General features: G+C 35.2%; 3 protein-coding genes across 5 annotated transcripts; 1 reads left to right on the forward strand and 2 right to left on the reverse strand.

The window, feature by feature from the left end:
• Window positions 1–142: 142 nt before the first annotated feature.
• Window positions 143–5,634, reverse strand: LOC149741725 (uncharacterized). 2 transcript variants are annotated; one of them, XM_089889373.1, is made up of 2 exons: window positions 5,148–5,634; window positions 143–353 (listed from the first exon to the last, which is right to left on the reverse strand). In XM_089889373.1, exons 1-2 carry the CDS (start codon window positions 5,632–5,634, stop codon window positions 328–330), a joined length of 513 nt encoding a protein of 170 aa, XP_089745499.1. In that variant the 3' UTR covers window positions 143–327. The 2 variants fall into 2 exon arrangements, with proteins under 2 accessions (XP_089745499.1, XP_089745498.1); XM_089889372.1 differs by lacking the exon at window positions 143–353 and adding an exon at window positions 4,259–5,076.
• Window positions 168–5,966, forward strand: LOC149741726 (uncharacterized). 2 transcript variants are annotated; one of them, XM_089889377.1, is made up of 2 exons: window positions 168–367; window positions 5,567–5,966. In XM_089889377.1, exons 1-2 carry the CDS (start codon window positions 168–170, stop codon window positions 5,568–5,570), a joined length of 204 nt encoding a protein of 67 aa, XP_089745503.1. In that variant the 3' UTR covers window positions 5,571–5,966. The 2 variants fall into 2 exon arrangements, with proteins under 2 accessions (XP_089745503.1, XP_089745502.1); XM_089889376.1 differs by lacking the exon at window positions 5,567–5,966 and adding an exon at window positions 489–631.
• A 2,943-nt stretch (window positions 5,967–8,909) lies between these two features.
• On the reverse strand, window positions 8,910–13,168 carry LOC149741727 (H/ACA ribonucleoprotein complex subunit DKC1-like). Its single transcript, XM_089890761.1, has 15 exons — window positions 13,021–13,168; window positions 12,550–12,593; window positions 12,097–12,278; window positions 11,706–11,890; window positions 11,548–11,612; window positions 11,073–11,199; window positions 10,861–10,991; window positions 10,658–10,801; window positions 10,463–10,583; window positions 10,283–10,401; window positions 9,988–10,091; window positions 9,682–9,751; window positions 9,540–9,612; window positions 9,223–9,374; window positions 8,910–9,162 (listed from the first exon to the last, which is right to left on the reverse strand). Exons 1-15 carry the CDS (start codon window positions 13,034–13,036, stop codon window positions 9,097–9,099), a joined length of 1,599 nt encoding a protein of 532 aa, XP_089746887.1. The 5' UTR covers window positions 13,037–13,168; the 3' UTR covers window positions 8,910–9,096.
• Between the last annotated feature and the right edge of the window lie 9 nt (window positions 13,169–13,177).

The raw sequence follows: 13,177 nt of genomic DNA on the forward strand, positions 1-13,177 counted from the left end.
TTTGGCTGCTTAAATCTTTTGTACACTGTATAACTAACACGCACGTGCATACGCCCATTTCGTTAATCGATAGACGATATTTATTGTAATACCGATATACCTAATCCTACTAATTTACTCTATCAGTGCACCAATATTGAAGTAATAATATTAATATATATATTACAATGAGTCATTGCTGCATTCCTGGCTGTACATATGTGTACAAAAATGCAATTATAAAACGGTCTCTTTTTAAAATATTACGTCCGGAGTTTGCAAAGTCCGAAGAAGAACGGAATCATCGGGAAAGTTTGGTGCAGAGCATCTTGTCTATCCGTGATCCAACTAAGGGTGACAAGATAAAAGACATGCTGCATAGAGAAATGTAGGTTTTAATATAGTTTACGTAATGTTTCTTCTAATTGATAATGAAGAACTCACACATTTTTATATAATACTTGCTTTGCTGGTTATGAATTGTTTATTTATATTTATTATTACTATAGGGCATCTATCTGTGAAGCACATTTTACGGAAAATGATTTCACAGTGCACTCAAAATCTAAAACATTAAAATTAGGATCAATTCCAACACTACACATGCCTGAGAAAAGCTGCACAGTTCCCAAGGTATGAACATGACGCTAAACTTTCGTTTGATTTTTAGCACTTAGCATTGATATTATGAGTCATATTTAGTATTATGATATTTTAGAATATCAGAAAGAAACCAGTTGAGCGACAGCTACCGCCTCCAACAATCAGGCACAGCTCAGTTAGCCAATTAGAAAAGGAGTCAAAAAAAATTAGCAAGAAGTTTTTTGGTGAGAAAAAAAGTTGCAGCTTGTAGCATTTCTAACTCAAACACTGTTGAAAGGTAGTCAATATTTATTGTTATTTAGAAAATTGGTCATTCTGTTATCGTTTCAAGAATTTTATGGCAGAAATGTTTGCAGTTAATGGGATTGAGCCAATAATCAGGTCAGTTGAACTATGGTAAAAAAACTGCACTATTAAAACGTGGTTGTTCATCGTTCATTTGCAGATAACATTTTACTCATGATTTTGTTTAGTATTTGTGTTTCTCCAGATGTTTCGATTCGATGGATTTCGTTAAATGGTTGGCGTGTTGACCCAGCACAACTCAGTCTACCAGACATTAAATTTTCGACACTGAATCATTTTTTAGGTATATATATATATATAACATGTTTTGCTTATTGTATACATGTGATTAACTGCAATTTCATTGTATAAACATTATATTGCATTTAAAGGAGAAGTCATGAAGCTGAAGCTTTGTGAGGGAATCGATCCTTCATGCTCAACACGGAATTGCAGAATTCAACATCTTCAACAATGGAGTGATGATTGCTTGTCATCAAGGTCTATCACTAGATCACCAGGATGTAAAATAGCTAGTAAGCCCAATAAAATCAAGTTAATTTTACCTCTAATATTACCCCAAATTGAAAATCATTTATCTCTTAAGTTTCAACTGAAACTCAATGCCAAGTGTGTTCAAAGTATGAAAAAAAAGTTAAGTTTAACAAGCTGTACTATGAACAACGACGTGATGTTAAGGATGAAGATTTAGTTAATATAGACGATGGATTGCATTCTGACTTTATGGTAATATCATTTTGCGATTTTTGTTTCTGTATTTTATTTCTTTGTCTATATTGTAAATTATAGTACCCAAATGTAAACACAGACACTACTAGAATCAGAAGGCAACAATATGAACGAGTGGCAACACCTTTTTTTCAAAGAACAGATTCAAAATTCTAAAACATCTGCACATGGTCGTCGATACCACCCAGACATTGTACGCTGGGCAATAGAGCTATACTCTCGATCACCTGCAGCTTATCAACAGCTTTTGACTTCAGATGTACTGAAATTGCCATCATCCAGAACTCTGCAAAAGTATAGGTACAATTTTCTTGATTTTAATTTATCTGATTATAACAAAATAAACTTGATAACAGGAATATAGGAACCAACTCTCCTGGCATTAATCCAATTGCTGTGGAGTCAATGAAGAGACTCCAAGAACCAGTAGAAGGTTATCTGACTGTCGATGAAATGAAAGGTTTGTTTATTTGTTTTCTGCCTTCTTGGGTGTTTTTTTGATAATAACTGCGTATTTTATATATTAAGTCAAGGAAGGCTTGGTATATCAAGATGGTCAGTTGGTTGGCTTTGTAGACTTTGGGGATCGCAAAGTAGATACAAAAATTGCAACACATATTTGTAGTAAGTAGTACAATAATTTTTCTGTAATATTTTTATTTTTAACATTTTTTTATTAGTGTTTTATGTGAGATCAATGAAGAAAGAAATCTCCATGCCTCTATCATGGTGGCCAACTACTGTCACCACAGCACTTCAATTGATGTCTACTTTTTGGGAAGCAGTTGGCAGATGTGAGACTAACAATGTGCATGTTAATGCAATTGTTGCTGATGGTGCTCCGACGAACAAAAGATTTTTTTCAATTTTACATGGAGGGTCATACACTATTCGTGAAGGTGTTTTTACTGCTCCAAACCCATACAGGCCTACTCATCCTATTTTTATTTGTACCGATCCCAGTCATTTACTTAAGGTATAGATTTTAATGTGATCTTAATTGTCGTTGCAATTTGAAATTTATGTTTGTTTAGACGGTAAGAAATGGGCTGTATTCCTCAAAGCCTTCTGGAACCAAATACTTCTCTAAATCAGGAAGAGATGTATTATGGACCCACTTACAAGATCTTTACAAATTGGAGTGTAAATCAGTCCTCCATAAAACAAAACTGACTACAGTTCACATGGAACTTAATTCATACACCAAGGTATAACTGCCTAATAACTTTGCGTATTGTTGTTTTAATGTATTTTAAATTCATAGATGAAAGTAGGCTTGGCTCGGCAAACTCTTGGCTGGGGTGTGGGGGTAGCTTTGAGGCAAGACGTTCCAAATTCTGAGGGTACTGCAGAATTTATACTTCTCATGGACAAGTATACCTTTAAGGCCTATTTAACAAACAAAGTTAATTATCTTCAACAATATTTACTTTAGATGGTTTGATGTGGTCAGCTGTTTGGTGAAAAATGCCATTCACTCTGAAAATGACCAACGATTAAAATGGCTGGAAAATAAATTTGTTCAGTATCTTTTGGATTGGCAGGTAAGCGCTTTCACTTGAATTATATGCTGCATCATGGTAAAAAGCTGCACATTATTTCAGACTGAAGTTGAGGTACTTTATCCTGGTGAGGAGAAGCGAATTCTCGCAAGGGGTACCTTATATGGTTTAATGTACACATCATTAAATTTTATTGCATTGGCGAAACGATTGCTGAGAGATCGGCCACATAATAATTTAAAGTATGTTTGCCTCGGAACATTCACACAGGATGTTTTAGAAGCTACTTTTGGAAACTTAGTAAGTATTACATTTACAAAGTTTCTATTATATATATATATATATATAAACATTTCATTTATATTTCATCATTTAGAGAAATACCATGAGACGCAACACCAATCCAAATATTTCACAAATTGGCTATGGTGTAACAGCAATATCACAACGGAAGGCAGTTAAACAAATCAAAGGTGGTAACACCACTTTTGGGACAAAGAATGTTTGGACATCTGTCTGTAATGAACCTCTATTGAAAAAGGTATTGTATTTATTGTTTTTGTTGGATGATACTCATAAGAGTAATGTCTTTAATTTAAAACAGGTTAAACCAAACCAGCCACAATGAGCCTGCTTCTGGTACAGGTGATACCCCCCCCTTTGAGGGGCTAATACCCAAACATTTGTTTGGGGGGGACTGGGACACCACTTTTTATATTAGATAAAAACTAATTCTAATTCTAGACTTTCCTGTTATAAAAGTATTACTTACTTACATAAAACTTAACAGGATCAATTAAGTATGTTGCAGATCTCTTACTTTAAGGATTCTCATCTAATAATACTTAGCGGTTACCATGTGAAGTGCCCATAAAGAATGAAAAGACAGATGTGGGGGTTCTTTCCTTAACTTAACAGGATCAATTAAGTATGTTGCAGATCTCTTACTTTAAGGATTCTCATCTAATAATACTTAGCGGTTACCATGTGAAGTGCCCATAAAGAATGAAAAGACAGATGTGGGGGTTCTTTCCTACACTAATCCCTTCTATTGTTTACACTGTTTTCCTACACTTTGAATTTCTTTTTTTCTGTTGCCTTAAGTTTCAATTAGGTTTCTTAAATAAAAATGTCAAAACTTAAAATGAACTGGTGTACAAATTATATTTGCAAAGTTTACAACAAACACATACACAGTGATTATTAACAAGCAACAGCCTTTTAGCTCGGGGTGCTTGAGATACCCGATCTGACCTGCTGCTCTACCCAAATTTATCACTTCTCGAGGTTTTTTTTGTTAAAGCAGGACAGAGGCGCTTCCCCGAGATCCAAATTTAGGTCAAAGAGCACACAAGTATTTATAGAAACAACAGTACATAACAGCAATAAATATAACACATTAACAAAATTTTAGAAACAAAATCTACATGGAGGCACCTTCTGGGACACTATGTATATAAACACACAAAACAGAATTAGGTATTTTTGCACATCTGTTTCAGATCACTCCTAATCCCCTTTGATATACAAGAACGTACAGAGCGCTTGTTCCTAAACATGCATTTAGCCAAGTTGTGACCTAAAAGTTTTAAGAATAAGTGGAGCATGAAGTTTATGACCTGAATAAGGGCATCATAGTCTTGTTCCCATTTATTAAATAAAGAATCCACAAAAGCATGATATTCCTGATCCCTTTTTACAAAATCTATAACACGTGACAAATTGATATTATCTGGTTGCTTGGATGTCTCTACCTCATACAACATAAAAACTTTATTCATGAATGTTTTAAAAATAGAATTAGGACAGTGTAATGCATTTTCCGATTTTCTCATTGCAGAAACAAATTTATAACTTGGCTCATCTTGACAGAATGTTGAAAGAATGATTTGGTGATGGGTTTTGTAATGTTGTATGGCCTTTTTAATTAAGAATCCACTAATATATTCAAGTATTTCTGAAATATAATTATTTATTAAACTCACAGCTCCGAAAACAAATGAAAATTTTAGAGTTTTATATACATACCTAGATCACGTTCGCCTATGTTCTCGATATTGTAACCAGTAGCATTGGTATGTTGTGCATTTTTGTTTTTTTGGTTTGCGATTGCATCCAGAATTTTTATTAAAATTTGAGCAGCCAAGTGTTGTGGCATTCCTAGATTTTCATCTGCATTCATACAAAGCTTGTTATACTCCATGTACAATTTTTCACAATTCTGATGCTGTTTGTAGTTTCCAACTAAATCTTTGATGGTTTTGTATGACTGCTGTGGCATTGAATAATACTTTTCTGGAATTACAATACCTATAGAAATGGATGCTGTAAGGGCTGCCTGGTATATCAATCTTATTTCGTCGTCTGTAGTATCAACTTTGTTGTGACTCTCTTTGTGAATGGTTAAATCGTATGGATCATAAAATGAAGCACTACAATTTTCACAGGTGAATGTGACACGAACTTGCTCAAGCTCAAGCAACGCTTCTCTGACTTCCTTTAAATTGCTGCACATTATGAAATTTAAATTTCCTGTTATATTCTATGTATCTGTTTGAGAATATTTGCTTAATATTTAATGTAAGCCATTTGACACATTGAAGCAACGTAAATAAATTCCAGTCTGCAGAATATATAAGATATTGTTCAAAACTAAAAGTTTGCGCATACACGTGCGACGTGTCATACTCTGCAGACTGGACTGATTTAATGCGTTCGATCTGTTTATACCAGATCCAGTCAAGCGTGAAGCGTCTGAAACTGGTTTTTCGTTGATAATTCAAACAAAGTACTATATTATAACGTGAAACTTTCAAATATAAAGAAAAATATTGATATTAACGTAAATTGTTTCTTTTTAAATAATAATATTTCGGAAATTAGCAGTTAAAGTGCAAAAATCACTTGTCACGTGACCTTAGTCTCCTATCTATATGTTTAGATATCTATGGTCACGTATATTTTAAAGAGAAACGATTCATTTTGTTTGTTGGATATATAGTGTAAATTAGCTTTGTACAATTCGGGACGGCGTGTCGAATTGTAAAATGAAGCTGGTAATCGTCATTAAGAATTAGGCATAATTTTATGGATTTTTACTAGGGCTGTGGATTTTCCCTATTTTTTGTTTAACCGTTAACCGTTCAGTTTTAACCGGTTAACCGGTTAACCGATACAAGTGTAATCCTAATAAAAGGGGCTTCTCTAAAACACGCAATCTACGCAATCTTCTCTAAAACACGCAATCTACGCAGTCTCGTTTTGTCAAATTAGTAAATCAAGTTTTTTAAATAAATAATTATTTTATTTAACCAAATATGTCCTAAACTAACGCAATCTATAGAATTAACACATAGCGCCACCTTTCGGTCAAGTCACGCAATCTTAGCAGTCTTGTTTTGTCAAATTAGTAAATCAAGTTTTTTAAATAAATAATTATATTATTTAACCAAATATGTCCTAAACTAACGCAATCTATTGATTTAACACATAGCGCCACCTTTCGGTCAAGTCACGCAATCTACACAATCTTCTCTAAAACACGCAATCTACACAATCTCCTCTAAAACACGCAATCTACGCAATCTTGTTTTGTCAAATTAGTAAACCAAGTTTTTTTAATAAATAAATATATATATTAATTAACTAAATATGTCCTAAAATAAAATAACGCAATCTATTGAATTAACACATTGCGCCACCTTTCGGTCAAGTCACGCAATCTACACAATCTAAGATATATACATAATCTGCACAGGCTAATTTTGTTAAAAAATAAACCAAGTCTTTTTAAATAAATTTATCTGTCATTTAACTGTGGTATACTCAGAATATCAACCCAATCTACAGAACAACACGGTAGACAGTTAACGACAAATTTAAAGTATGCATTTATTTGAAAAAAACTTGGTAATTTTATAACAAAATTAGCCTGTGCAGATTATGTATATATCTTAGATTGTGTAGATTGCGTGACTTGACCGAAAGGTGGCGCTATGTGTGCAACTTTACGACGAACGTATGGACTATGCTTGCAATACACGGGCAAACGTTCTTAACGTTATAGTATTGCTTTCTTATTCGTATTCAAACCTGTTTTAAAGCCGGTCCCTTTAATTAGTGCAGGTCCACTAGGTCCGCTAGGTCCACTAGGTCCACTAGGTCCGCTAGGTCCGCTAGGTCCACTAGGTCCACTAGGTCCGCTAGGTCCGCTAGGTCCACTAGGTCCACTAGGTCCGCTAAGTCCACTAGGTCCGCTAGGTCCACTAGGTCCGCTAAGTCCACTAGGTCCACTAGGTCCACTAGGTCCGCTAGGTCCGCTAGGTCCACTAGGTCCGCTAGGTCCACTAGGTCCGCTAAGTCCACTAGGTCCGCTAGGTCCACTAAGTCCGCTAGGTCCACTAGGTCCGCTAGGTCCACTAGGTCCGCTAGGTCCGCTAGGTCCACTCAGAGTCGTACAAACACCGCACGTGTGTTAAATAAGCAGAAATAGGCATTTAAATAAAAAAATACAGAAAACACGATAAAACAACACTTGTTTTGAATATTAAATATGTAATACATCTTTTGGACATGAGGCGTGTCATGTATACATCTAGATGTAAAACAATTATTACAACACTTAGTGGACCTAGCAGACCTAGAGGTGGACCCAGCGGTGGACCTAGTGTGGACCACTTAGTGGACCTAGCGGACCTAGAGGTGGACCCAGCGGTGGACCTAGTGGACCTAGCGGACCTAGTGGACCTAGCGGACCTAGTGGACCTAGTGGACCTAGCGGACCTAGTGGACCTAGCAGACCTAGTGGACCTAGCGGACCTAGCGGACCTAGTGGACCTAGCGGACCTAGCGGACCTAGCGGACCTAGCGGACCTAGTGGACCTAGCGGACCTAGTGGACCTAGCGGACCTAGCGGACCTAGTGGACCTAGCGGACCTAGTGGACCTAGCGGACCTAGCGGACCTAGCGGACCTAGTGGACCTAGCGGACCTAGTGGACCTAGTGGACCTAGCGGACCTAGTGGACCTAGTGGACCTAGCGGACCTAGCGGACCTAGTGGACCTAGTGGACCTAGCGGACCTAGCGGACCTGGCGGTGGACCTAGCGGACCTAGCGGACCTAGTGGACCTAGCGGACCTAGCGGACCTAGTGGACCTAGCGGTGGACCTAGCGGACCTAGTGGACCTGCACTAATTAAAGGGACCCTTTTAAAGCACCTACCGGCTAAATAATCAACGTGTGAATTGCAATTATGACGCAGTTATTAACGTGTGAATTGCTATTATGTCGTAATCAATTGCGAGGTCAAACAATCGCTATTATGATGCAATGAATCCCACGTGTGATGGCCTGCTTTTTCGTAATAAACACGCTGCTTGGCTGAGGAAAACATTTAAGTTGTGTATTACACCAATATAATGTTGCAAAACTAGTTAGCCTGCGGTATTAACAATCAAGATTGATGGCGTAATCGCCGTTGTAGGGCACGATCAAAGCAATAGCGTCCCTGAGCACTCTGTCTTATTGCAAAACAACAATCAACCAACACGTGCCTTTCGTGTAAATAAGACAGATATTGATATACGTTTATGCCCTATGACGTCATAGTTCGGTTAACGACTTGAACTTTTCGTCAGCGGTTAATCGAATAGGTTCGGTTAACCGTTAACTTTTCCACAGCCCTAATTTTTACCGAAAACTATCGACACTTCTAAAATTTCAGGATTCTCATTTTTAGTTTTAACTTTATATCCCAACATCATACAATTTAATACGGGATAAACTAAGAGCTTTCATTTCCCTTTTTTAATATTCGTTCACCTTGGCACACTGTATTTTTAAACGTGTCGCAAATAAAAACGGCAGTTTAAAACACTAGAAATGCAGAAATAACAAAGTGGACACAATCATTCAAGGAAATAAAAAAAATATAAAATAATTTGGCAGTGATCAGCAAAGATGTCCATTATTTTATTCACTAGATTTTTTTTTTCTTTTTATCCTTTTCAGATTTATCTTTCTTTTTCTTCTTCTTCTCCGGAGACTAAAACATAATAATTAAACTGTATTACAGATTTTTAAACCAAGCAAATGTAACTTTTACCTTAAGTTCACCATCTGTTGTTTCAGCAGTTTTATCTAAAACAGATGCATCAAGGGATTCATCTCCTTTAGATTTCTTCGCTTTCTTTTTTTCCTTCTTTTCTTTTTTATCTTTCTTCTTTTCTTTACCATCTTTTGTCTTTTTTACAGTAACTGCATTATAATATTTAGTGAGCTATGGAACAAAAATTTGAAATGTTTATTTAAACTACACAGTTTGTCTCAGAAACGAGGAATTGCTCTCATCACTTGCAATATGACAGGATAATCATCATTGACAAGCCATAAAATGTTTACTGCTTTTATCATAATAGGTACCTGGGGTTTCAATTACTTCAATTTTAGCTTGAGGTGCAGATTCAGAAGAACTGTCACTGGAATTGCGTTTTCTCTGCAAAACAAGTTAACCATTAAGTTATTTACTACTAAAAATAACATCTAAGGAATCTAATTTGCCAACCTTAACTCCTGCGGTGGAAATGTCTTCAGCAGCTTCTGGTGTTTTAACGATTGTACCAACATCTGTTAAGCTACAATACAGCATATAATTAAAAAAAGGGATTGCAAAAATTGATTTTACTTTTATTTAGCAGTTGACTGTTGAAAATACAGTTTGCTCATTAATATTAATAACCAGCAATCTGGAGATTTCCAAGCTTGTTCTAGCACACATGAATACTGTTCATGCTACAATTCAAGCGTGAACAGTTCTCAGAGCATGCTTATATATATATTAAAATTGTAAATACAAAAAATCAATGTGTACCTAAAATCAGGGTTGCCTTCTAAATAATCTTTTGGTGTTTTTTCGTTTGGTTTTCCATATTTTCCCAGCAAACCTTTTTTGATCATGCTCTTCTTTAAAGATGCCTAGTTGAAAACAATTTTTAAACACTAGAAGCAAAAAAAAAAGTGTCATCCACAACCTAGAGGGTTCGAAAATTCAAGTGTTACTTAAATTTTAAACACTTAAAGTATAAGATAAAGTATAAAAGCAAACAAAGAATGTGTCATCAACAAGTAAACAGAACCTAGAGGGTTCCAAACACTTGTAGTGGTACCTTAGGCCCTAAACCCCATTTTCTGGGGTAAGTGTCCCGTTCCATGATGACGCGTTTGATTTTGGCAACAATCCCGTGATCGCAGGTTGATATCACGGCAGTGGTCATAAGTGCAATTGCTACAACACACATTTTAACAATGAGTTCAAGAAGCTTTAAACATTTTCATAATGTACTAACCAAGACAAATTGCTTCTCCTTTTGTTGTGATTATCACAATTTCCTGGTTTACTTCAATTCCATCTTCATACCTCAAAACGCCAGGTAACAATATCTTTGCACCATAACAAATTGCATTCACCTGTAAGAATGTGTAAAAGGCATTTGTATTTATGTTAGTATCACAACTATTTTTATTTTTTATAGGCTACTTACAGCACTGTCTTTTAAAATAATTCTTTTATGTGAAACAAGCAACTTTTCTAATGGACTGATAACCCTTCGAAGATGAGTTTCATCTTTATGATGATCAAGCTGATATTGAGCATCCAGCACATCATGCATCGTGACAAGATCATCCTAAGTAATTGTAAAATTAAAATGAGAAACTGAAATCTTTTAATATTTGATTAACATACATTTTCTGACATAATTCCTGATCGAACTCTTCGTAACTCTTGCATCTGACCTCCAACTCCGAGCAATAAACCAAGATGAACACACAGAGTTCGAATGTAAGTGCCGGCTTCACAACTTACCCAGAAAACGCCTTTAAGAAAAGATCCATTATCCCATCAATGTAACAAATACCTCGTACTGAAGCTAAAAATACAATGCCAGTGTTACTTACCAAGTCTTTTGTCCATATCATACTCTAATAGTTTGCTCTGATAGATTGTTCTCACACGAAGTTGTCGTTTGACAGCAGATATTAAAGGTGGTCGTTGAAACAAAGCTCCTGTAAGGGTTTCAATTGCCTGCAAACCAAAATATATACATTTAGTAACGACCAACTAATAAAAAAATCTACATTTTTAGTGTAACGGCATCAGAAAAGTTATTATACTCATAGACAGCAATCAATAAAGAATGCCCTAAAACAACAGACCTGCACTTTTACAATCATTTTAAAAACACATGAAGAAAACCTTCAAACGCCACAAAACTTATGGAAAAGCCAATCACACAATTTCATTTTACGCATAAAGTGAAATCAATGTAATTACCCCAGGTTTGTGTTTTAGAAAGTCTCAGAGAATGGATAAACTTGTATCATCATATATTGCTCAAAATATATAATACATTAAAACAAAAGACTATCTTACCCTTGCCAGCTTAAGCTGATTTTCAATAACACCATGTAATCTTACAATGCAGACGTATTCTTTACCTGTAACAAGAACAATATTCATATTAATCTTTAATACGATTTAGGAAAGTGTCGAAATAAAAAAAAACATTATATTTAAATACATCAACTGACCAGCAGACTGCTGAGATTTGACGAGTCGTGTTGCTCGTTCCACACACACAATGAGACATCCAGTTACTTTTGGATCAAGTGTTCCACTATGCCCCGTCTTCTCTACCTTGAGGATTCTTCTCAACCAAGCAACAACTTCATGTGAGGATGGGTTGGCCGGTTTATCGAGATTTATAAATCCAGTTCTGAACAACAGCAAGATTACATTTTTATCAATATTAGGAACTGGAAAGTAAGGCGTCCAAGTTTAAACAAGACAAAATTTCTTCAAAATTTTTTATTTTAGGCAGTTTGTATAAAAAAAAAAGAGTAAATGTTTGATTTTCTATGTGATTAGTCAATTTGTATAAAAAAATGAGTAAAAGAAATAAAAGGTGAAGGTGAACGTTACCTCACATATTCATGAATATTTCGTTTTAAAGGTGAACAACCAAAAGGAAGCGGAGTGTAATGATTTGTTCGGATATTCAGTTGATTGTGATTTTTTAATAAAAGTGGCCATTCTGATGTGTTAAGCTTTGGTGGTGGTTTATCTTCAGGTTCAATCAAAAAATCTCCACTTCGTTGAGCTTCCTAAAACCATCCCCATTTTATTAAATTCTTGATTTTGAGCGCAACATTCCCAAATGTGTATCAAACAAAAAACTTAAACACCCCTTTTGTTATTTATGAAAATTATACTTTACGTTAAAACCATAGATTTATTGGATTGAACGCAATATTCCTAAATGTGTATCGAACAAAAAACTCAAAAACCCCTTCTGTTATTTATAAAAAATATACCTTACGTTAAAACCATAGATTTATTGGATTGATGAATAGTACAACTAAATGATATACTTACCGCAACATTAACATTCTTCGCCTTCTTTTTCTTTTTGGTAGAGTCTGCATAATCAAAATTTAATCATTAATGGGACTTATATAATGTGTATTTTTACTGACATGATTAAAAGTGCGGAAAAAAGAATTCTCACAAAGCTAAGATCGCTAAGTGTTGACTTAAGATTAGAAAAATATTAGTCTCCTCATAAGGTTAAGTATTTCTGAATCAGAAGCATGATAAACTGAAGAAATGCAAACATGAATGTTACACATAATGAAACAGCTTAACTAATAGTTATGTTGCTATCATAAGGTTTTTAACAAACCACAATTTAACTTACTCCGCGTAAGCTGTATAAACCCTAAATGTACTGATTACAAAAAAGGGAATACGTTGATGTATATATAAATATATTGTATATATATTCTACATACAAATAAATGCCATGTCTTATAATTACACTCTTAACACAAAGCAATGTAATCTTACCTTTTCCATTCTCCATTATTTCTATTACAAAACAATCGGCATTCACAAGCGGAGCAAGCAGCGAAATGATTAAAGCAAAACACGTGCATAACTCGTAAGAGCAGGGTCGCGGGGTCACACCTTCAACCACGTGGACGAAATGTATGCTATACGTCCT

This window comes from Ciona robusta, chromosome 1, assembly GCF_009617815.1.
Source record: "Ciona robusta chromosome 1, ASM961781v2".
In the NCBI taxonomy this organism is placed as follows: domain Eukaryota; kingdom Metazoa; phylum Chordata; class Ascidiacea; order Phlebobranchia; family Cionidae; genus Ciona; species Ciona robusta.

What these genes read in the sequence shown, in the direction of transcription:
- LOC149741726 (XM_089889376.1), top strand. Translation starts at nt 168, where the DNA reads ATGAGTCATTGCTGCATTCCTGGCTGTACATATGTGTACAAAAATGCA. An exon ending in GACATGCTGCATAGAGAAAT is followed by an intron (nt 368 to 488) that starts GTAGGTTTTAAT and finishes TTATTACTATAG; the next exon opens with GGCATCTATCTGTGAAGCAC.
- LOC149741725 (XM_089889372.1), bottom strand. Translation starts at nt 5,634, where the DNA reads ATGTGCAGCAATTTAAAGGAAGTCAGAGAAGCGTTGCTTGAGCTTGAG. An exon ending in CATAGGCGAACGTGATCTAG is followed by an intron (nt 5,077 to 5,147) that starts GTATGTATATAA and finishes ATTATATTTCAG; the next exon opens with AAATACTTGAATATATTAGT.
- LOC149741727 (XM_089890761.1), bottom strand. An exon ending in CAGGAATTATGTCAGAAAAT is followed by an intron (nt 10,802 to 10,860) that starts GTATGTTAATCA and finishes ACAATTACTTAG; the next exon opens with GATGATCTTGTCACGATGCA. An exon ending in AATGGGGTTTAGGGCCTAAG is followed by an intron (nt 10,092 to 10,282) that starts GTACCACTACAA and finishes GTTTTCAACTAG; the next exon opens with GCATCTTTAAAGAAGAGCAT.